The sequence below is a fragment of the Arvicanthis niloticus genome, chromosome 2 (assembly GCF_011762505.2).
Source record: "Arvicanthis niloticus isolate mArvNil1 chromosome 2, mArvNil1.pat.X, whole genome shotgun sequence".
Lineage (NCBI taxonomy): Eukaryota > Metazoa > Chordata > Mammalia > Rodentia > Muridae > Arvicanthis > Arvicanthis niloticus.
Genome location: NC_047659.1, coordinates 47,584,724 through 47,608,882, shown reverse-complemented (window position 1 = coordinate 47,608,882; position 24,159 = coordinate 47,584,724). Strand labels below are relative to the sequence as shown.

General features: G+C 43.5%; 1 protein-coding gene and 1 pseudogene across 3 annotated transcripts in view; one reads left to right on the top strand and one right to left on the bottom strand.

Annotated features, from left to right (window-relative positions):
- Nucleotides 1-24,159, bottom strand: part of Rapgef4 (Rap guanine nucleotide exchange factor 4) — a 285,813-nt gene that overhangs the window by 190,320 nt on the left and 71,334 nt on the right. For 2 of the 3 annotated variants that reach the window (XM_034494585.2, XM_034494587.2), the window contains exon 4: nt 16,670-16,816. In XM_034494585.2, coding sequence (XP_034350476.1) covers nt 16,670-16,816 — 147 coding nt within the window. Of the gene's footprint in view, nt 1-7,706; nt 7,846-16,669; nt 16,817-24,159 lie in introns of those variants that run through there. The other variant, XM_034494588.2, reaches the window with a different exon arrangement.
- Nucleotides 13,790-14,326, top strand: LOC117702736 (large ribosomal subunit protein uL23 pseudogene; annotated as a pseudogene).

Below are 24,159 nucleotides of genomic sequence, written 5' to 3'. Positions count from 1 at the left end.
TAACTACATCTAACTGCTCAATGATTAGTTCAAGACTATTCAGCAAAGGCCTATAACCGGGCTGCTCCAAGGAAAGCATTGATTTTCCCACACACCTTGTTGTACATTTAAAATTTTGTATCAGAGGCTCATGCAGATTCATCTTAATAAGTTTTTAATATGACAACAAAAATTCACAGTTCAGGAAGATGACTCAGTGGTAAAGTCCTTGCTGCATAAGCAAGAAGCCCTGAGTTCAGGTCCCAGTACTCATGTATAAAGCCCAGCACTGCAGTGGACACCTGTTATCCCAGCACTAGGAGGCTGTAGATGGTCTGTCTACTGGTGGCCAGCCAGTGAAGCAAATCTACACTCTAGATTCAGTGCCAGACCCGGTCTCACAAAATAAGATGGAGAACAATTGGAGAGATACTAACATAGACTTCTGGTCTATAAATGTATATGGCCACCTGTGCACACAGGTACACACACGGGGGGGGGGGCGGGGGTAAAAATGATACATAAACAATAAAAACAAACGTTCTTGCTTTGAATGATGTGGGAGTTGTTGATTTTCTTCTTCCTTTTTTTTTCCGTACATATGTCTGTGCCTTTGTGTGTTTGTGCTATATGTGAGCATGTGTACACAGGTACATGTAACTATATGTACATACACTGAGGCCAAAGGTCAATGTTGGGTGTCTTCCGTAATCATCCTCTGACCTAGTTTTTGAGCTGGGATCTCTTCCTGAACCTGAAGCTAGGATGACAGACAGAGAACAAGAAATCCTCCTGCCACAGTGCTGGGGCTGTAGGCACACTTGCAGTCACATCCACCTTCTTACTGGGATGCTAGGCATTTGGGTTCAGGACTTCATGCTTCTGGAGCAAGTGCTTCGTCCCTCTGAACATCTTCCTAGCCCAAAGCTGATTTCTTCAAGTGCCATTGTCTCACGTTTCCTAGTCAGCTCAGTTAGCATCAGTGACTGGAAAACTCAGGAGAAGCATAGATCTGTGGATAGGAAACCTCACAGACTGAAAACCTTTCTTTTAATAGGTCCTTCTTGACTGGGTAGCAAATACTCCTGTGAGTTTGCCCATTCACTAGGATACTTGGTCCACACATTAAAAATTACCTCAATATTTTTTTCTATTATGGACATTAGTAGAACATCTTTAAACTTCCAGGTCTTCGTGTTGATCTCTGAAAGTTTGCTTTTGTTCTGTTTTGTTCATTTGTTTGTTTCTTTGTTTGTTTGTTTTCTAATAATTTTGTTTCCTCTCCAAAAGTCATCATGAGTAGCTGCCATGGAGGTACACATGGTAGGTAATCCAGCACTCGGGAAACTGAGGCAGGAAGGACTGTGAGTTCCAGGCCAGCCTGAGCTATATAAAATGATTCTGTTCTGTTGTTGTTGGTGGCAGTGGTGGTGGCGGTGGCGGTGGCGGTGGCGGTGGCGGTTGTGGTTGCTTTTTAAAGGGTGTTGCTTGTCGCCTTTTCCCTTCAGTTCTGAGATACCCACGTCAGAGCTTCGAAGCCTGAGAATAGTTGATCCTTCATCTCCACTGCCCTCAGCACAAATTCTCTATGGACATTCTAAACTTCAGTGACCTCTGTATTCTTCCAGCTACTTAACCCACCCTATAGCCTTAGAATTCTGCAGAAAACAGTTCCTGATCTGAGGAGGGCAGCAACAGACACCTGTCAGATTAAAATAAAGGCTCCAGGATTTTTTCAGGGGGAAAAAAATGTATACACATAGAGCGATGTCAAAGGTCAAACATTTGGGTCCTGAACCCAGCCTCACCCTCTAGGTCACAAATCCCACAATTAAAAGTGTCTGTTGCAATCTGTCTGGCAGGGATGAGGTGAGTCCTTGCATTTCCAGTAGGCTGAAAGCGAACATTTGAATCTCATCTCGACTGTCTCCTGAGCTAACTGAAAGATTTTCATTCCCCATGCTTCTATAACTGACACGGTAACACTTCAATCCTATTCTCCAGACTAAGTTGATAATAACTTACTATTAAGGAGTTGATATGTCTAAACAGTAAGAATATCTCCAGCAGTCAGACGGTAGCGGATCAAATCCATCTGTTACTGTTAATTCGTTGTTATTCACACCATGCAAATGTAAGATCCAAATGACCACAGTGTTCTTGAATCAGCTCTGCCCGAGGCTGATCACGCCACAGCAGATTCTTTCTCAAGGGCTCATCTTCCTCAACCAGATAAGTCCCAGGAGAAGACAGGCTGGAAAGTGATGTGGAGAATTCAGACCTCCTGTGACCATGGACAGAAAGCAGATAATGAACTCCTGCTTAGCCAGCATCAGCGGAAACCCACATTGAGCAGAAGGCACCAATTATAAAGACTTGACACTGCTGGGCTTGTAATCCCAGCTGCTTGGAAAGCAGAAGCAGAAAGATCACAAGTTCAAGGCCTGCCTGGGATACAGTGTGAATTCAAGGCCACGATGATAAAGAAAGACAATGTCTCAAAGTTGTAAAACATAAAACACAAGTAAACGGCTCAGCAGTAGAGCATCTGTGTAACATGTAAGCCCTGGGTTCAGTGGCAAGTGGGCTCCAGAGTGTCCAGACAAAGTTGTAGTACCTTCTGGGTCAGTTTTATGGCCACATTTGACCTCTTGCTCCAGGCTTCCTGGGCTCAGGACCCTTTAGCCTGCTTCTTGCCAGATTTGAGAGACCTTCATCTTCCTTGGATTTGAGCAATGGCTGGCATTGACCTTCCTGATCCTCAGTCCCTGAGCACATCTTGGCTTCCATAGCAACCTGTCTTATTTAGGATGCTTTTTGATCACGTGGCTTACTTCTCCACGGGAGAAAGCTTCACTCACATCTTGTATTTCATTTTAAAAATAAACCTCCAAGAGTCAGTACATGCAGGAGTTCGTGTCATTATTCCTCCCTATGTCACCAATCTTATCCACGGGACCTGAGGAGAGTGTCAGAGGAGATGGCATTTGGACTGCCTCTCAAGACAGAAGAAGACAAGGGAGTTGAGGAGGCACCACAGGAGCAGAGAAAGCAGCCAGGGAGACTGCAGGGGAGGCTCTGGGGGAGGCTGGTCACACTTCTGAGCGAGTTAGGTTCTTTGCTCAGCCAGTGAGCCCGTGGCCTCTAAAAGATTGATCACTAGAGATGAGACGATTTCAAAACCTACGCTGTGAGGGGCTGGAGCGATGGCTCCATAGTTAAGGGCATTTGCTCTTGCAGAGGACATGGGTGGATCCCAGTTCCACATAAAGACTGGAAGGCTGAGAGTGTGGCTCAGTGGAACATCACCCACCTGCCATGCCAGAAGTCCTGGCATACCAAAAAAGAAGATAAGGGGGAGGGGAGTGGAGGGGAGGAGGAAGAAGAGGAGAAGAGGCAGTGGTATCAGTAGCAAAGATGGGAAAAGAAAATGTTTTCTTGTTTTTTCTGAAGATATACAGATTTTTAAAAATTAAAATTTAAAATTTAAAACACAGATGCACTTGAGTTGGTAGCTGGAGAGGTAGTGAGGGTGGAGGGGGTGGTGGAGGACAGGGGTGAGGACAGGGGTGGTGGAGGTGAGGATGGTTGGGCAGAGGGGGAGTCAGGTAGAGGGGTGCCACTGGAACTCTGTCCCTCTTCCCAATGTGGCCACATTGACGAAATCTTCTTTTTCTGCTTTTTACCATTAAGTGGGTTCTTTTAAATGGGCTTGTTAAGGTATAGGCTGTGACCTCTAAATCCAGCAACAATATGGTGACCACAGAAAGACTAAAGGATACATTTTAAGATGTCTTCTGCCCACAGCAAGTTGACCCAGGGGCAAGAATAGGCAAGAGAGAGCTTTCTAGCAGCTGCTGGAGTCCTTTTACTTCAGAAGGATTACTCTTCTTTCTGTTTCCGGTTCAGACCAGCTGCTTTTCACCTCTACTTGGTGATGCAGAAAAACAACTTGAATTTTGTTTGAGATTTTTGAGAAAATCGGATCCTTGGAGTGTCCCTGGTGGAGACCATACTAAGGATGTGATTGAATTGTTGAGGCACCTGGAAAACTAGGCTGACTGGTTTCCTCCCTGCCCCACGCCTTCATCATGTAGCCTTATTAACTCTAATAATAAACAGGGAGCCTTGCTGGTCCCCTGTTCCCAGGGACCTCTGTCTAAAGGATCTGTTCCTTCTTTAAAATACTTCCTAAAACTCAGGGGTGAAGGAGGCTCTTAGAATAGTTGATAGTAAGTACCATTGAGAGTTTTGAAACAATAGAAGGTTTTTAAACGTCATTCAGTTCATTGCTATTACTACTGACTACACCGACATCATGTGACTTTTCAAACCTTCTATGAGTGGAAGGAAGATGGTAGTTTTCAAAACAAAATTTTAAAAACCACTGAAGAGCCAGGCTTACAGTGGATTCAATGGATTTTAAATGAATTTCCATGGAATATTTTCCATGAAATATTTTGAAGAGAAAGCAAACATGTTTGCAAATAAAAATGCATTGATTTTTAATAAGTGTAAATGTCTCAATCAAATAAAACATTTATATGAATTGTTAAATAAAATTAACTGTATGCATGAATAGTATTAAAAGAAAGACTATATAGTCAGTAAAGAGATAAATAAGAAAATCTGGCCCTTCTAACAGTGAAAGAATGATTTTTTCAGTAATAATTCATATGCTCATACATATACAGACATACATATACACATACGTACACACATACATACATATACACATACATACACACACACATGTATACACATACATGCTCACACACATACATGGATACACATACATACTCACACATGTGCACATACACACATGTACACATATTTGTATGTATTATAGTCATGTTGGCCAACGTGACGTTTTTGGTGGCAGAATGAAAGTCATTAAAAAATGCAGCTGGGGCAGAATATAGAACTGTGGAGAACATACCAAAGAAAACAAACATTATCAGATTTATCAAGAGTTAGAAGTTCTCACACTTTTCAAATTAATATTGTTGTTCCAGAAATGCTTCCTAAAGAAGTAGTTCTCAAACTATAGACCAGGGAAAGTCGAAGGTTCCCACCATTCTCAGAAGATACATAAATCCTAAACTCTCTACAGTATCACTGGACATAGCTTGGATCCCTTCCTTTCCTCTCACCGGGCACCATGGAGTTTCCCAGGAGTTCTGATATGAAACAGCATTGCAGACATTGCCACACTGACATCCAAGAGAGTGTGAGGTCATCAGGTGGGGGAAACAGGGAGACCTTACTCTCACATGCTTACTAACCACAGCACAGGCACCTATGATTCATAAATGGCCCCCACATTCTCACTCCAATCCTGATCACCACTATCATCTCAGTCTGGCAGACTTTGAAAGTCACAAGTCTGTGGGGGAAGGAGAAATGACAGGAGCAGATCAAGAGAGAAACAGAGAACATTTGCAGGGCATAAGCTCTGGGCCAGCACACCAGCCACGTGCACTCTGAAATGAATGGAGAAGCATGACGAACAAGCAAAGCCCTCTGCACAAAGGCATGGCTGCCTGGAGACCCACTGAGGACACTTTAAGAGGCCACAGGGTTGGGCCCACCTTTTCTACAGTTTCAGATTTCTTTAGTCTAGGGCAGGCATGGGAATTTTTATTTTTAAGCTCCCCTGATGATTCTCATGTGGACTCAGAAAGATACCAAGAATTCTTTTTTTCTTCCAAATAATATATGTTGATGAACTGCATCCCATTGGGTTATATTTTATTCTCTCCATCCGTATCATTTGTGGTTCTGCCTTCTTTCATTTGCAAACCAAAAGGGAGGGAACACTAGTTTTTAACAGGTAACAGACAAAAGTATTAGTCTGGCAGCTTTGACCTCCTCCAGTCAGTGCCCTGGAATGGAAGGAGAGGATTTCTACTTCACAGTGAGGGTCCCAGGAGGCCAAAGACCTTTGCAGAAACTCACCCAAGCAATGCTGAATTAAGTCAAGAATAAATCAGCATTTTGAGCCAGACCACTAGATCACATGAATGGCCTTGGAAGGTCTATCTGAAATTTACTGGTTTGGGCTAGACTGCTCTAAACACTGAAGTCAGGGAGGTCAGCTGGGGCATGACTTCCGGAACTCAGAGGCCAGCACTGTGAACCAGTTTCCTGCAGTCTTCCTGGATGTCAGATGTCCTCCACCCAGGTGCCCCAGGCCTGCTGTGGAATCTGGACCCCAAGGAAGTAAGATCATCATATGACCAAGGGTTTTCTCCACATAATGAGCTTAACAAACCCTCTAGTCCTCACCACGAGTTCCTTCTGGAAGACTCAAGTTCTTAACATTTTTCCAGCTAGAACTGCTTTTGCCTGAGGGACCATTAAACTTCAGAGTCGATTTCTCCAGATGATGACTGACCCCAAACAGAAAACAAAAGCTAGTGTTTGGAAACACAGCACATGACCCCCCCATGAGACCCCAGAGAGGCCCAGTGGCCCCACAGGGGAGAAAAACCTGAAGTACAGAGATACTACCTCAGAGGAAGAAGCCTGCCCTGGGACAAGACAGCCTCCAATGCTGTCATTTGGTTAACTGGCTCCAATGCTTGAGGAGAGGCTAAGAAACTGCCCACTTAGCCACACAAGAATTCACCAGCAGAGTCTTGTATAAAATGAGACCCTGGTCGGAGATCAATCACTGTGACCTCCAGCACACTTTCTCCAGGTGCTGCTTGTTTTGTCTTTTTCAGAGCGTCATGTGTTGATGTTCATGCTTGTCCGTCTTTACAACACTGTAAACCACAGAAAAAGCCGAAGTGCATTCTGCAACTCCACGTGATGGGAACAAAGTGAGTTTGTTGTATGTGTTACAGTCCCTTCTTAAAAGGGAATTGATAGCTATTTAGAAGGGCACACTGTCCCAGGGTTTAGCTGAATGACTATAGAGGGTTACTGGGAGGTCCTCTCCCAGGAGACAGAGTAGGAGGGGTATCAACATCACAGACAGATCAGAGTCAAGGAGCATTTCAAAATGTCTAGCATAACCCTAAAAGACCCAAGTAGAGCTGCACATTGTCAAAATGAGCATCTGCAGGAGCCTAGGCTAGCAGGGGTGATTGACTGCTGGTAGGTTACAGCGTCCTGCCGACCGGCATGCAGAGCAGCATCTGGGTTTGCCCAGCGCCTGCCAGTTGAGCCTTGATCTGTTCAGACCCCCTGAGAAACTTCTGTGAAACAGTGGTATCACAGCGTGGGGGAGGGGAAGGCTGGTAGGACTTCCAGCTATCAATAATGTAACATGATTCCTATAAACACTAAAGAGACATCCAGAGAGAGAGAAAAACACCAACAGCCTCAATCTGTTTCCTTACCTAGGTTAGTTTTTTAAATGTGTGCCATTCAAATATGTCATAGAATAATCTATCTATCTATCTATCTATCTATCTATAATATTGATGTTCTCAGTGTAATTCTGCCTACTTGTGAACTGTATCCTCAGGAAATGTATTTTAAAAAATCATATTGCCATCAGAAAAAAGATGAACCGCCACTCACCACACCCCCCAACACGGAAACCACAGACAAATATGAAATAGAATAATGGCAGTGCCATGGTACATGGTGAGGTCTGGGAGAACATAATCGGAGCATAATTCTGGAGCATGATTCCTCCAGCCAAATCAAAGCCGTGACATGTACTGTTTCCCCAATCTCCCACCCTTCACCAAAAAATCAAAGACCCTTCTGACCTCGTAGAACATGCGTCTGTCCGTCCGTTGCGGGGAAGTTCTCAGACATCCAGTAAGCAGCCAGCCTTTATATGAACAGCACAGTGTACCTTCATCAGTGACAGGTCCCTATTCAAATCCAACTGATAGCCTCTGAGTCCCCAGGGAGGAGGCAGTGCTGAAGGCTCTCCAGGAAAGCTTGGCCAGTCCCAGGTAGCAGAAGACTTCCTCCTTCTTAATGTTAGTTAGCTCCTAACAACTTCACTCCTTTCCTTTCTGGACCTGAATAACTTTTGTCACTCCATGGAGACACTTGAGGGCTGAGGAGTGAGACCTTTGTATCAGCATCAGGTCCAACTCATTGGAGCAAGCTTCCGCTTGGTTTAAAGGAATCGGAGCTGTGAGGAGAGAGACCAGGGAAGCAGCCAACAGGAAGTGTGTGGCTGGAGTTCCTGGCATGGAGTCTTGGCTTTCATGTTTATTTTTGGATGTATTTTTCTTGGGCCTTTGATGCAAATTTCTGGCCTGGGAAGTAACCCTACAGTAGAAAATCCAAAGTTGCCAAAAGTCAGCACAGGCTTCTGCCTCAGGAGAAGCAGGGTTCTCAGCTTGCAGACTCTGGTGCTACCTAGGAAGAAGGTGCGGATTCTGGGACAACTGCCTCCTGGGCCAGTGACAACCATCTGAAACGCTGGTCTCCAGCTAATCACTAATGCAAAAGTAAGACAACCTGACATGAGCATGCTGATGGGGGGCCACGGAATCTGCCCGGATGACTCCTGACATCTGTGTCCTCAGACGCTGTGTCTTTGGTATCTGGCTTTCATTGTCTTGACAGTTACAGACAGACAGGAGCATTGAGTTGATTCAGGCAGGAGCAGATGCCTACTGAAAGCACTGTTACAGGATGTCAACAATTCTTATTTACAATGGCTTGTGAGAATATTAATAAAATCATTTTTGTCCCCTATGTATGTAAGTAAAGAAGGCAGTGAAGAAAGGTAGTTAAATAGCTTCTCATAACTGACAGCATATCTGGTAGAATCTTCTAGATAAAATACCACTCTAAAAATTGGGGACTAGAGAGACACAAATATCTTTCTTCAGTAGCATTCATGGCTCTGGGAAGTATCTCTTTTTAAAAGATTGCTGTTCTAAAACAGAAACACATTTATTTATTTATTTATTTATTTATTTATTTATTTATTGCTTGTTTTTCAAGACAGGTTTTCTCTGAATATCCCTGGAACTCACTCTATAGACCAGGCTGGACTTGACCTCAGAGATCCACCAGCCTCTGCCTCCCAAGTGCTGGGATTAAAACATGTACCCCCCACACCCAGATCTACTGATTATTTTTATTATTTAATTTTATATCTTATAAGACACAAAATAGCATTTTGGATATTCCTGAAGCCACAGGAATATTTGGGGGATAAACCCTGACAATCACTACATCCCATTTATTTCTGGCTAAAATAAAACATGGTAGAAAACCAACAACTCTACAGGTAACAATCACAGCCAAGCAGCCTCCTCATTAAGAAGGCTCAATTTATAATTTTAAAATACCATTTTTATTTTTAAATGCTGTAATTTCATTACCATCTTTAAATTTTCAAAAATGTATCCATCAATGTGTATTATTTGAAAATGTTCAAGTGTGACTCACAGTAAGAGAAAGAGGATTCCGGAGTGATGTTTATACAACAGAAAGGCTGGTAAAGATGGCAGACTGCTGGATCTGGGGTATCCCACTAATGTCTTTTCTGAATTTGACCAAGCCGGCCTCTCTCATCCATTTCTCTCAATACACTGGACTCATTGCTTTGGAAAGATCTCAAAACAAACCCAAAAGCACTCTCAAGTACATCAATGTTAACTATGAAAAGGAAAATGAGACAAACCGCCCCCCTCCCCGTAACCACCAGTGTTCATCTCTCAATCAACGGTTCCCAACCTGGGGGTCATGACCTCTTTGGGAGTCAAATGACCTTTTCTCTGGGTCCACATATCATCTATCCTGCAAATCAGATATTTACATTATAATTCATAACAGTAGCAACATTACAGTTATGATGTAGCAACAAAACAAATTTATGGCTGTGGGTCACCCCAACATGGGGAACACGTATTAAAGGGTCACAGCATTAGGAAGGCTGAGAGCTAGTGTTCCAAACCTTCAGAAATTCTCAGGCGGTAGACATCAAGAGATTCATAGAACTGGATAATAAATCAATTTCATATTTATTCCAAGAGCTGCCATCCATCATAAATACCTATAATCTTGGACCAAATATTAATAGCTGGTTTAAATTCCCTGATCTCTGCTTAACTGCTTTGCCATTTAGCTTTCTTAACTGAGCCTAAAAATGCCACTGGTGTCAAGAAGTTTAAATTATAAATTATAGTTGTCTCAAGAACTAAAAATGGCTGCCCAAGACTTTCAAATTAATTTTCTCCTGGATGAAATTCAAAATTTTTTCACTGTCTTTAGTCACTCCAATCCCCTGCCTCTCTTTCTCTTCTGAGCGAATGCTGCAAACTTAGGTGTTTCAGACCCTGGCTAATGTCTCAAAGAGTGTGAGAAGAGGGAGCATTATTGACTCACTTGAAGGAAATGTTCCATAAGTCACTTAAGCTACAAATTCATGAGTGATGTTCCAATGGACCAACCCAGCATTCTCAAATCAAACCATGAAATGAGAACCAAAATGGCAGAAGAAAGGAGAAGAAATCAGATGGCTCACAACTGTATCTTAATGGGATCCAATGCCTTCTTCTGGTGTGTCTGAAGACAGCTACAGTGTACCCAAATACTTTAAATAAATCTTTTTTTAAAAAAAAAAAAAAGATAAACAAGAAGCTGCAAGCTGCTGCCTTAGATGTAGGGAAATGTTTCTGGTCACATCACAACAGTTTTTAAAATACCCCGGAGCTGCCTCTTTGATTAAGAACACAGAGACCACAGAAGGGCCGGAGTCCTTGCAATGGAATTAAACAGGATTCTAAAAACTTCCTGTGGGTTGGGTTCAGAGAGTGCCTAGCTGCAGAAGCCTGAGAAACCCACCTGGGAAAAGAGAGAGACTTCCCCAACTCTCTGCAGCAACTCAGAGCTGGGAATGAGAGAGCAGAGTACTCTGTGCGGCTGATCACACAGATACTCTCGGGCTGTGCCATCTGCTAATGACTAAGAATCTCAATTTTAATTCCAACAACCCCTCTGAGTAGAGTTAACAGCTAATTTAAGGACCCCCAAGCTAAATATAAGGCTTCTTACCATAAAATAGACCACCAGCTATGGCATTCCTCCAAAGTAAATGACCAGATGAGAGAGACGCACAAGAAAATTTAGAGCCAGACCTGGAACATCTGACCTCACTTCATCTCTGAGCTCTGGACCTGGTTGGTGCCTTCTCTGAAGGTCACAGGTCAGGGACATTCCTGCATCTGGAGGTTAGACTCCTTCACACATCATCCTGTCTTCAGACATGGTTCCTAGCAGGTCCAACTTGGGTCTCAGTGTAAGGCTGGATTTTAATTTTTTGTAACAGAGCCACTTAGCAGTGCAATGGATGGCTTAATTATAAACCATATTATCTGACATAATGAAGGAAAAAGTATTCTATTATCCGACATTTTGCTTGCAGTTAGTGCCATATATGCCACTGTAATAGCCCAATATTCAGAGAATAGACGCAAAATTTAATGATAATGATGTATCGTATTCTTAAATTACATTGTTGATTTATTTGCCATCTCTTCCAAATAGCAAAGTATCAGCCCCTGCCCTGAAGACCGAATTCTGCCAGTCTTGTTCACCGATGCCTGACACACAGGAGCTGCTTAGCATTTGTTGAATAAATAAGCCTTAAAGTAAGCACCATTCAGCCTTTCCTGAGAAGCTGCTTTAGACTTGTACAATTTCCTGGGATTATGTGCACTGTGTATGCACATGGATGCCCCTTAATAAAGCCTTGATTAACAGGCTGCTACATGAGAGGCTTATTGAATTTTCACTTCAAATGATTCAAACAGTGACTGAACACCTCGCTCACACCCCTCGCCTAGATACATGAACAGGCAACTGGAAAGAAGCACCTAACTGTGTTCTCTTGGTACAAGTTTCCAGTCCACAACCTATAAAAGAAGTCAGGATAAAAACATCCCCGCCTTGCAGCTCTGAAGAGCTCTCTGGATCTTGTCCCCACCACAAGCTAGAGAGATCAGAAGTCAGGCTCTCAAGTTACAGATGAGCTGTGGTCCACAGAGCTGGAGAAAAGATTTGGGGCATCCATGACAGCCCTCAGATCAGTTCCCTCATTTAAGAATTCGTCCCTTTTGGGGTATATGCTCAGGAGTGGTATAGCTGGATCTTAAGGTAGAAGTATTCCCAGTTTTCTGAGAAAACACCAAATTGATTTCCAAAGTGGTTGTACAAGTTTGCACTCCCATCAGCAATGGAAGAATATTCCCCTTGTTCCACATCCTCACCAGCATGTGCTGTCTCTCGAGTTTTTGATCTTAGCCATTCTGATGGGTGTAAGATGGAACCCCATAGTTGTTTTGACTTGCTTTTCCCTGATGACTAAGGACCTTGAACATTTCTCTAAGTGCTTTTTGGCCATTCGAGATTCCTCTGTTGAGAATTCTCTGTTTAGTTCTGTACCCCATTTTTAAGTTGGATTATTTGGGTTGTTGATGTCCAACTTCACAAAGACACTTGCTCAACTATGTCCATAGCAGCCTTATTCATAACAGCCAGAAGCTGGAAACAACCTAGATGTTCCTCAGCTGAAGGGATAAAGAAAATGTGCTCCATCTACACTATTCCGATATTAAAAACCAAGACATCATGGATTTGCAGGCAAATGAAAATGCAGAGCAGATGGATGGAACTTAAGAATATCATCCTGAGTGAGGCAACTTAGTCCCCAAAGGACATGTATGGTATATACTCACTCAAAAGTGGATATCAGCCATAAAATACAGGTACCATGTTATATGCCACAGACCCAAAGAAACTGAACAAGAAGGAAGGCCCAAGCAAGGAAGCTTGAATCCCACTTAGAAGGGGGAATAAAATTGTCATAAGAGGCAGATGGAGGGAGAGAACTGGGAGGAAAGTGGATAGGGAGAGGAATAAGGGTTCAGGATCAGATGTGGGGCAGAACAGGAGAGATGGCTAGATGGCCATGAAAATTAATGGAAATCTTCAACTAACAGGGGTGAGGAGGTTCTAGGCATCACCAGGAGCAGACCAAGACCTGGGATAAAGGAGGTGACCAAGAATCAATTGGGGTGACCTTATCTGTGACTCACTACATTGGAGATATGAAAACTGAAGCGGCCATCTCCTATAACCAGACAGGAACCCCATTGGAGCAATAGAAACACTAATCTACCTACAAAACATTCAGCCCCAAATGTATCTTGTCTACAAGTAATGCAGGCATGAGGGAGGCAGCAGAGACTGAGGGAATGGCCAACCAGTAACTAGCCCAACTTGAAAGCCATCCCATGGGCAAGCACCAATCCCTAACACACTATTACTGATACTCCGTTGATCAGGAACATGTTGCTCTCTGAGAGGCTCCACCCAGCAGCTGACTCAGACGGATGCAGACACCCACAGCCTGACAGTGGGTGGAGCTTGGCGACTCTTATGAAAAAATAGGAGGAAAGACTGCAGGCCCCGAAGGGAATAGGAACTCCACAGGAAGAACAACAGAGTCAACTAACCTGGACTGCTGTGGCTCTCAGAGACTGAACCACCAACCAAGGAACACATATGGGCTGGACCTAGGCCTCCCCAACTCATATGTAGCAGATGTGCGGCTTGTTCTTCCTGTGGGTCCTGAACAACTGGAACAGGGGCTGTCCCAAAAGCTCTTGCCTGTATGTGGATATGTTCTACTAGCTGGGCTGCCTTGTCTGGCCTCAGTGGGAGAGGATGTGCCTAGCCTCTCAGAGACTTAAATCACCAGGGTGTGGGGGGGGATACCCAGAGGGACCCCCACCATCTTAGAGGAGAAGGAAAAGGGGAGGGGAAGGATTATGGGAGGCAGTCACCAGAAGGAGGGCAGTGAGCAGGATGTAAAGTAAAAAAGAAAAAAGAATAATAATAATAAATTAAATTTTAAAAAATGGACTCACTTTTTGCCAAGATGGCGCCAAAAGCGAAGAAGGAAGCTCCTGCACCTCCCAAAGCAAAGGCCTTGAAAGCTAAGAAGGCAGTACTGAAAGGAGTCCACGGCCACAAAAAGAAGAAGATCCGAAGGTCACCCACCTTCCGGCATCCCAAGACACTGCGGCTCCGGAGGCAGCCAAAATATCCTCGGAAAAGTGCGCCCAGGAGAAACAAGCTTGACCGCTCTGCTATCATCAAATTCCCGCTGACCACTGAGTCAGCCATGAAGAAACTAGAGGACAACAACACGCTTGTGTTCATGGTGGATGTCAAGGCCAACAAGTATCAGATCAAACAGGCCATGAAGAAACTTTATGACATTGATGTGGCCAAAGTCAATACCCTGCTAAGGCCTGATGGAGAGAAGAAGGCGTGTGTTCACTTGGCTCCTGGTTATGATGCTCTGGATGTTGCCAACAAGATTGGGATCATTCGAACTGAGTCCAGATGACTAATTTTAAATATACACTTTTTTTATTATTTAAAAAAAAATGGTCTCTATGAGGAATAGCCACAGGAATCAGCATTGAAATATGTAGATGCAAGCTATCCAAGAGACAACGGCATCACCAACAGAAGACAGCCATTCTGAGTCTCCTGCTGCATTAGTCAGAATTATCTGACAATCAAATGACATGTTTGACTTGACTGAATTAAACCTTTAGGCCTAGCATCTCTTTATAGAAAACCTGGGTAGAGACGTCAGCAGAGAAGACGTGAGTAAACAGACAAATCTCGGGTGAGAGAAAACTGACCAAGCCTTTTTTAAAGAAGCCAATGAAAGGAGAGATGGAAACAAGGGGAAGAGACAGAGAGAAATGCTGAGAAAGCTAAGCAAGGCAAGTCTATTAGAACAATCAAGTATAATAGGTGTTTTGTTTTATTTTCTCCTGAGCCTGGTTGGGGGGAGGGGGCAAGCACATCTATAAAACATATATTTGGAATAACTGGGGAACCAGGAAATATACACTGGTTATGACATTAGGGTACTACAAGGTACCAATATTCACTCCGTAGGTGGGAAATAGTATTATGGGTTATTGCAGGACACTAATTTCCTTGAGATACAAATTGGATACTCAGGATGAAGTGACATGCTGTCTCGTTAACATTAACGAGGCGGCTCAGAAGAAAAGCAAGATGGAGGGAACGCAGCTGCGCAGTCACTGCCAGGCTACATATCCGGAAGCAAGTGCTCATTGTATTATCACTCTGTCTGAAAAAAAAAAAAAAAAAAAAACGGTCTTATAGCTTGTTTTAATGTTTGTAGGCAGCAACTTCTCAAGAACTTCCTTCAGATCACTGCAGGCTCCTAACTGAAAGAAATGTTTTTCTGCGTTTCCCCAAAGCTCCCCTATCGGGCTGATAAATGACTGGCCACAGACGGAGCGGCTACAATGGCGCATGGTACCTTTAGGAATGGCTTCCTTTCTTAAGTTGGCTTCCCAAATTCTCATTATGAAAAAGACTTTTCAGTTTACCCTTTAAAATGAAAGACAACCCCCCAAAAGGCTTATTTGCCTCAAGCCTGGCTCCTTCTGATTGACAGAATATCTTTGCCCACACACCTCACATAAACTGACTTTCACTTTTCCTTTCTAAAAAAAAAGGGTGGGGGAATCTTTGTCTCTGAACTTTACAGAGCAGTTGGAGCTCTTTAATATTTTCTAAGAGAAACATTTCAAACAAGCAACCCCACAATTTATTCACGGCCGCCAAGAATAAAAGTAACGGGCCTCACCAGCAAGGCCTTCCAAAGCGTTGTATGACTTTTACGGCAGACCATCATCGCTCATTCACCTGCAGGCTAGCTCTCCCAATGCATCAATCATTTGTTTGGCTCTGGAGGAAACTATTTGATTATACAAATTCTTTTTTAGATCAAGTTTGAAATCTTAGCCACACTGGAACAAGTGGCGAAGCCTGCCGACTCGATGGGTTAACTCCTGGACATACTGAGCCAGGGACAAAGACAAGAAGCCACCACGGGTTAAAATCCAATGCTAAAGGAGCTGAAAAGGAAGGAGAGCATAAAAGATTTGAGGCCCGGCAGGGCCTTTATGAGTGCTCTATCTGCCATTGACTGCATATAAGATGATGTATTCTCACACTTCCTGTAAATGAGTGCTGCGCCCCAAGGGATGCTGGGAAGCATCGGTAAATGCAAACGCCAACAAGACCAGCGGCATCCATCTACTGCTGTGCCACCTATGCGTTTTGAAGTTGGCAAGTAACCAGACATCTTTATGGCCCCCCATTTTCCATACCTTATTATAGAGCACATCATTTTTTAAAAGCATTTAAATGAGCCAGATGTTAACCCCATTCATTCCACTTTCTCGGGAAATGTGTCAATAATGATTTTTAAAACGCAAAAGAAAATGTCAAAGTATTTTGTTCCCTGGTTAAGAATGCATCTGTGGAATAGGAAAGAGAAAAATTCATAAAATACTCTATGGTCATTCAGGAAATAATTATAAGGTATGTCAAGCCACAGAAAAATCGAGCAAGCACTAAATTAGCAACAACAACAAAAAAATGGATGTCTTATGTCAAAATGGCTTCTTCACTCACTCATTTCAAAAACAAGTTTTGAAAATTAAATTCCATCCACCAGCTCAGAAAGGCACACATTAAGGCTTGACTACTACGCCATTATCCACGAGGCAGTGTTTTCTCTCTCTCTCTCTCTCTCTCTCTCTCTCTCTCTCTCTCTCTCTCTCTCTCTGTCTCTGTCTCTGTCTCTGTCTCTCACTGGAAGCTGCATTAACTGACAGGAAGCCTAGGGGCTCACCTCCCATAGTGCCTTGAAGTCTTCCTGCTCAATACGGAGGAGCTCACTGCTCTCCCTGGTAACGATGGTTGCATGGCGAGGTGTGTTGTCCAGAATGGACTCTCCAAAGGCTGTCCCAATTCCCAGAGTACATATGGTCACTGCATCCTGAAAAACGCCCCAAAAAAGTCATTAGAATATTAAATATGCGATGGGTGAGAGACTTGCCTTTTATTTAAAAAGTATAATTTGTATAAAAATAAATACACAATTTCATTGTGTGGTTCAACATATTTTGCCAAATATGTGTGTGTGTGTGTGTGTGTGTGTGTGTGTGTGTGTAAATGATATCCAATCAAGACTTACACCCTATTTTTCACCCCTAAAGTTTCTCTATCCAGTAAAGTATCCCCTATTCAGTAAAGACTCTCTCATCAGAGGGAATCACTGCACTGATTTCCATCCTCAGAACGATGTTTTACCTGTTAGGGAACGTTACATAGAGAGAGACAGGGAGTAGGCTCTAACCTGTGTTTGGCTTTTTTGGACCAATGTGATATCTCTGAGTGGCCCACGTTCTCACAAGGATCGGTAGGTGTTGTTCCTCTTGGAGGTAAGTAGTTTTGCATTCTGTGGCCATGTTACCATTTGCTCATCCATTCTCATACTGGGACCACTAGGATGTTTCTAGATACTCTGAATTAATGCCAATAACAATAATCTTACCTTGTCCTAAAACTACTAGTTGCTTTAAGAAGAAGAAAAAAGTTTACTAAAAACAAACTAGGTCTTTTTAGTGAGAAGGAATGGTCACAATATTTAGGAAATTGAAACAGGGCTGCTACTGTATCTGGAAAACCAAGAGGCTGAGCAGTGAGTTCCCAGAAGCCTGGGTTCAGGCATTAAAGAAACCGTAGCGCCAGATTCTAAGTCTTTCTGACTGGAGATGCCAAGTGTTTTGTATCACGCTGCCTCCTGCAGCCACAGCCGAGGAAAAACATGCTGAAGTAAGTACTGGGAAGCTGCTTATAAATTGTGATCAAGAAAGTTACTAAAGAAGTAGTAAAAACCAATTCCTCTCTACGTGCAACATTGGCTAGAATGTTTATATTTAGTTCTAACTACTTTCAAACAAAGCAAATGGCCACTTCAAATCATCTGCAGATTAATTCTGCAGGCATTGCAAACTAAGGAGCTACACAAGGGTGAGCCCCCAGTTAGAAGGCACCCTTTTCCTTTCATGCATCTAATACCCAATCATTGGCAAATGTTATTAAGATCCAGTTAGTGACTCTGCAATCGCATTACTGAGACGAATGAGCACAGGAATCCAGCTCCTTGAACCATGGCAAATTGCTTCTGCAAAGATATTACCCTCTAAAATTATGTTCAGGAAAATAAAAATCAATAATATTTCAGAAAAGGGGGTGGGGGAGATCCGAGGGAAATCTAAGAACAGCCATGTATAAATTCTCCAGAGGGACATCCGCAAACAAGTTCATTCGAAAAGCATACCCGGAACTGAAGTTATCAGTACTCGGGAACTTGGTGAATAACTTCCAAATTCTGGCAGAAACATGAGATGAGTGGTAACAAACCACAGGCTTCTACAAGTTCCCTAAAGCAGAGGGCTCCCCGAAGGGTCTCACTAGAATACTGCACTTTTCTGTCTGTCTGTTGGTACTGCTAACTTCAGAACCAGTTCTTTTGCCTAATACATACTTGCCAGTAGTTGAGACTTGGTTCTGTTTTGTTTTCAGGACAGAGTTTCTCTGTGTAGCCCTGCCTGCCCTGGAACTTCCTCTGCAGACCAGGCTGGCCTCTCACTCGGAGATCCGCCTGCCTCCACCTCCCAAGTACTGGGATTAAAGGTGTGCGCCACCACTATTGAGACTTTGTAATACTTACGTGCTTGAACCAGTCAAATTTAAAGACAAGAAGTCACACATGACGATACCCAGCAGTATAGCACTTGCCTAGCATGCACGAGGACCTGGATTCGACCCAGCACCTCATCCAGACTAACACATGCTCTCATCTTGAAATTCTGTCTAGGAAACCTCTCCTCATTGTCAGGAGCTTCAAACTTCAGTTTCACGAGGTTCAGAATATTTTTAAGGACAAATCTCTTTAGGAATTGGAATGGATATGGGAGGTATTGGCTAGACACTGAGATATTTGAGCAGAAATCGGAGGGATCGGAGACTCTTCGTAGTTTCTAACGGCTAACCAGACATCGGACCAGACATCGGAATTTGAGATTCCTATGGGCTTAGGGAAAAATTATCAAATAAATCATATCTGAACTTTCTCCCAAGCATTGGGATTAATATGTTATTCAGCACACAGGTTGAAGGGCAAGGTAAAGGTGGATGATTCTAGAAGAAACAGTCTTCCTGTATCCATACTACTGTCTCTCTAGATCTCCACAGGCCAGAATTGAAAGCCTGAACCCCTGCAACATCTCTGTTGCTGAACATGTCTGTCCTTACATGCGACATGCCACTTATGCATGGGCTTCAGGTATGTTCATCTGCCATGTTTACCTCACAGGGACTCTTGAGGACAGTATCCACCTAGGCTGTTTGTCTGAAGATTGCTCCCTGAGGTCAACTGAGGGTAAAAAGGTGTTTTCAGTGCCACAGAGAATGAAGAAAGCAGTCAGACCTGCCTGGGAACACGAAACAGCAGTGAGCAAATGCCCTGGTCTGTATTAACTGTGAGGACCTTTCAAAGGAAAACTAAAGATTCAGAAATGTAAAGGACTTTGTGACATGCAGGTGAATTTACCCAGCCCTGCTGGAGCCCTGCCAGGTCACCCACCCACTTTCCACAGCACTGTAGCTCTCTACACAAATGCAGATGCACATGCAAGGTGCACCTGGAGCATCACCACCTGGCCCAAGAATGATGGACAGGCGCCTTTAAGGTACATCCTTCTACAAAGAGGCAGGGCAGTGGGAGATGCCAGCTGCTTCCTTGCCCTTCTCTGGAGAGAGCCTAGCATCTCACAGAGAAAACCTACTGATCAATACACGTTTAAAAGAATGTTTTAAGTATTTTATTTTGAGTATATGGGTTACTGCCTCCATTTGTATCTGCACAAGTGTGCAATGCCCTTGGAGGCCAGAAGGTGGTGTAGGATCCCCCAGGACTAGACATCTGCATAGATGTGAGTGAAAAGCTGTACCATGACTCCCCACGTTTTGATCGTGATGTATCTTTCGCCCGTCAAAATTGATATCATGTTATTTGAACAAAGCATGACTAGAAACACATGCTTAGCCACTCCTGGATGTTCCCATTGATAGAGGATGAGTAAGATGCCTGGAATCAGAATGGTTTCAAGAGTTCCCACTTTTAAAGATTGTGGAATATTTGCATAATATATATTACATATACATATATCATATATGTGTGTATATACATAAAATCAGAAGATATTTTGCAGGAGGAAACTCCCTCTAAACACAAAGTCACCTCTGCGCCAAATTTCCTTATGCACGTTCTGAAAATAACTTCATGCAATATTTCAAACAAACTTGAACACACACTGAGCTGTTATTTTGTATGTGCATGTGTGTGGAAGCCAGAGACATGGTCTTTTGAGACAGGGCCTCTCACTGAGTTCAGCACTCACTAACTGGGCTAGGCTGACTGGGGTAGCCAGGGACCCCACCTGCCTCCATCCCACCCAGCTCCTGTCACACCAAGCTACAGATGGTATGGCCAAGCCTGGGGTACTGGAGAGCTGAACTCAGTCCTGGCGCTTCTCTGGCAGGTATTTTATGGAGCACTCCATTCCCTGAACTGTGTTTGAACTACTTGTCATGTAAGATCAAATATAGAACGCTCCAGTCCTAGCACTCAAAGTTTCAGAATTTGAAACAGGATTTCGAGGGTAGAAATGCTATTACAGTGGTCCACACTATCATCATTGTTATCGCTGTCTCAGAAGCTAGACAGATTCAGACTCTAAGATGTTCAGTATCTTGCCCAAAACAGGCATAGGGAGAACCGAGACTAGAAACGACTAGGTCTCTTTACCTAGCTACAGACCGCCTATTCCTGCTGATTCTTACAAAAGCAGGCTGATGCTTCATTTGACAATACATCTGTAGCCCAAGGGCTCTCAGGTAGTCATTCTGTGGGGAGAGTTCCAAGTCAGCCTGTGTGAAGGTCCAGCTCCCCACTGGGCCTGCTTCCTGACTTCCTATCTTACCTAGGGCTATGGACACTTTGATGAAACACTATAACCCAAAGCAGCTTGGGAAGAAAAGGCTGTATTTCACTCATATGTCCACATAACTGTTCATCATGGAAACCAATCACGGCAGGAACTGGCACAGGGCAGGAGCTGTTGCAGAGGCTGTGGAGGGGTGCTGCTTACTGGCTTGCTCCTAATGGCATGCTCAGCTTGCTTTCTTATAGAACCCAGGACCACCAGCCCAAGGGTGATCCCACTCAGAATGGGCTGGGTCCTTCCCACATGAATCACTAATTAAGAAAATGCCCTACAGGCTTGTCTACAGCCAAATCATATGGAAGCATGTACTCCAGAGTTCTTTCCTCTCAGGTGACTGCAGCCTGTGTCAAGTTGACATGAAATTATTCCACACATTTCCTGCCCATGTCTATACCTCAGTCTGTGTGTGCCAGTCTCTAAGCCTGCCTGAGCCTTTGCCACACAAATCTACAGCTATCTTAGATACTGGTATTAAAGCAAAGGATCCCAACCAGCCTGTGGTGACACCAGGCAAAGGAGGTCCACACAGAGACACAGAGTCAGACAGAGCTGATGTGGAAGAGACCTGAACCTCGACAGACCTAGATTATACTTCCTCCATGGCTTTGGGTCCTCTGTGAAATGGTCACAATTTCTTTAATAAGATTAGCAGCAGAGCTGGAGAGATGGCTCAGTGGTTAAGAGCACTGGCTGATCTTCTAGAGGTCCTGAGTTCAGTTCCCAGCAACCATATGAACCATATAAATGGTCCAAGACCATCTATAAAGGACCTCATGCTCTCTTCTGGAATGCAGGTGTACATGCAGGTCACTCACATACATTAAATAAACAAATGTTTCTTAAAAAGATTCATAGAAGAACACATTTTACACATTTCTTTATTGGGGGGGACAGCTATCATGATATGTATACCATAGCATGCCCTTTGGGGTCAGTGTGAAAACTTATAGGAGCTTGATCTCTTTTTCTAGCATGTGTGCTTCGGGACTCGAACTTAAGTCGTCAGGCTCGGTGGCAATCACCTTTACTGGCTGAGTCATCCTGGCAGAATTAAATAGATAAAAATAATACAAGGGAAACTATAATTCCTAACTCAGTCACATTGCCACACATGTATAGGTTTTCTACACTTGTAAAAAGCAAATTATGTTTTTGTCATTATTTAAACAAGAGAGAATCTCTACAGTTGTGTTGTATTAAGCTTCATCTAATGATGGCTTTCAACACTTAAATTCCAAGTTTCTCTGTCCCCCCAGTCTGGATGTCAAGTGGTTTGAATGATCTGCAAAACACTTGAGCTCTCTGGGGGAGCTTGTATTCAAAGAAACCCTCCTGACAATCCTGCTGTAAGTCAAAGAATCCTTTTGTACAGCAACTAATCACCCCTTAATTTATCTGCTTTGTGCATCTGCATTACGGACTTCTCACATCTTAAAGCAGGCATTCTCCCCAGAGCCGGTTCCCATGTGCTCATCCGTACACTGAGAAATTGTGGTGGTGTTAAGAAGGCCAGGGTTACATGTCACAAGCAGCCCGATCATCCTCTGAAACCCAGCCTGCGCAGATGTTCTGGGGGACGTCAGAGTAACTCAATAGATACAGCAGACATGAGCTTTGTCTGTGATAAACTCATAAAAAAATTTTAAATTATCCTGTCATTTTGAAGAGGTATCAGACCTTAGGCTAGACATGGTGGCTCATGCTTCTCATCCCAGCACTTGGGAGGCAGAGGTATGTGCATTTCTGAGTTTGAGGCCAGCTTGGTCTTCTATACTTCTATATAGTAAGTTCCAGGCCAGCCAGGGCTATATAGTAAGACCTGGACTCAAAAAAAAAAAAAAAAAAAGAAGGAGGGAGGGAAGGAAAAGAAAAGAAAAAAGGAGAGCCCCTCTCCAAAAAGAGTAGTAAGATTTGTTATTCAGAGTTCATTCATTTCTGTGTTAGTGAATCAAGAATTAATAATTTATTTGTGCTAGGTTATCTTTAAGTGCACAGGTAGACTTGGAAGCATGAATTCTTACAAAGCAAATGTTTTTTTACAGTGTTCATTTCCAGCCTATACTTGCCACTAGGTTTCAAAGCTCTTGCATTTAGCTTTGTGAGCTTGAATTTGCTCCTGGCATTTATTGAGTCCTCTAAGCGCTTTTAAGTAATCAAATTGAATGGAACCCAATTTCAGAGTCTGTCAAGGCATCCAACTATACGTGTGTCCAAAGGATTTACTGCCAAGCAGGAAGGCAAGATACTCCTACGTCAAATGTGTTTTCTGGCAAGCAGCAATGGAGAGTCTGGTTCCTTTTCGAGCATGTCCCTGGAATCAGCTTGTCGGGCAGCTGATGGGCATCAGGCAGCATCGGGCAAGCTGGCTAGGGCTGGCTTGCAGAGGATGGGCTGACACAGGCGTCTCTAACCAGTGCAGAGCCTATCTGGCCAGCACTGTGTCACCCAGACAAAAAATACGTAGCAACAAAACTAAGTGTAGGCTGAGTGTGCAGAGTGCTAAGTCAATTAAAAGATGTTCCTAATAAACAGCTTAGTCACAGCCAGACACCAGCAGGAGTCAGTGGTGATACCAGCTGCAGCCAGCTTGCCACCTTTCACGTTTTCGGGGCTTCATAAAACTGTTCAGAAATGTGCTCAAAATGTCTCCCAAAAATGGTGATGTCACTGAAAGCAAATAGAACAGAGTGGTCAAGTGGAATAATCGGGGAGAGGAAGCAGGGAGGGTGAGGGAGGGAGGAAAGGACACACACACAGGCACACATACACACACACAGACACACAAACACATGCACGCGCACGCACACGCACACGCACACACACACACACGCATGAGAGAGAGAGAGAGAGAGAGAGAGAGAGAGAGATGTGCTTCAAATTTGATAAACAAAAATGCAATGTACAAAAGCATCTGTGTTGTAAAAGCAAAGGCAGAGATGACTAAAGGTTTTTTATTTGACCTTAGAGAGAAAAACAGCAAGAGGTCTATTTTCTAAAACCAGAGTAAAAATTGCCAGATGATGGCACAATGACAGATGAGGGGGTGGGATGAAGTGGAGACCAAGGCCAAGTGCAGACCAGAATCTCTGCTCCAGTGAAATGGCTGAAGGAAACGTAAACTCCTGCAGTTTCAAATACTGGATGCATTTCCTGGTTTTCATGTTCTAACACTGCCCTCTTGTGACCAATGCTAGCATTGCAGGCATGGGAGCCAACAGCTCTCCAGTCTAGGCAACCAACTTTTTAATTAGTTATCAGAAAACAC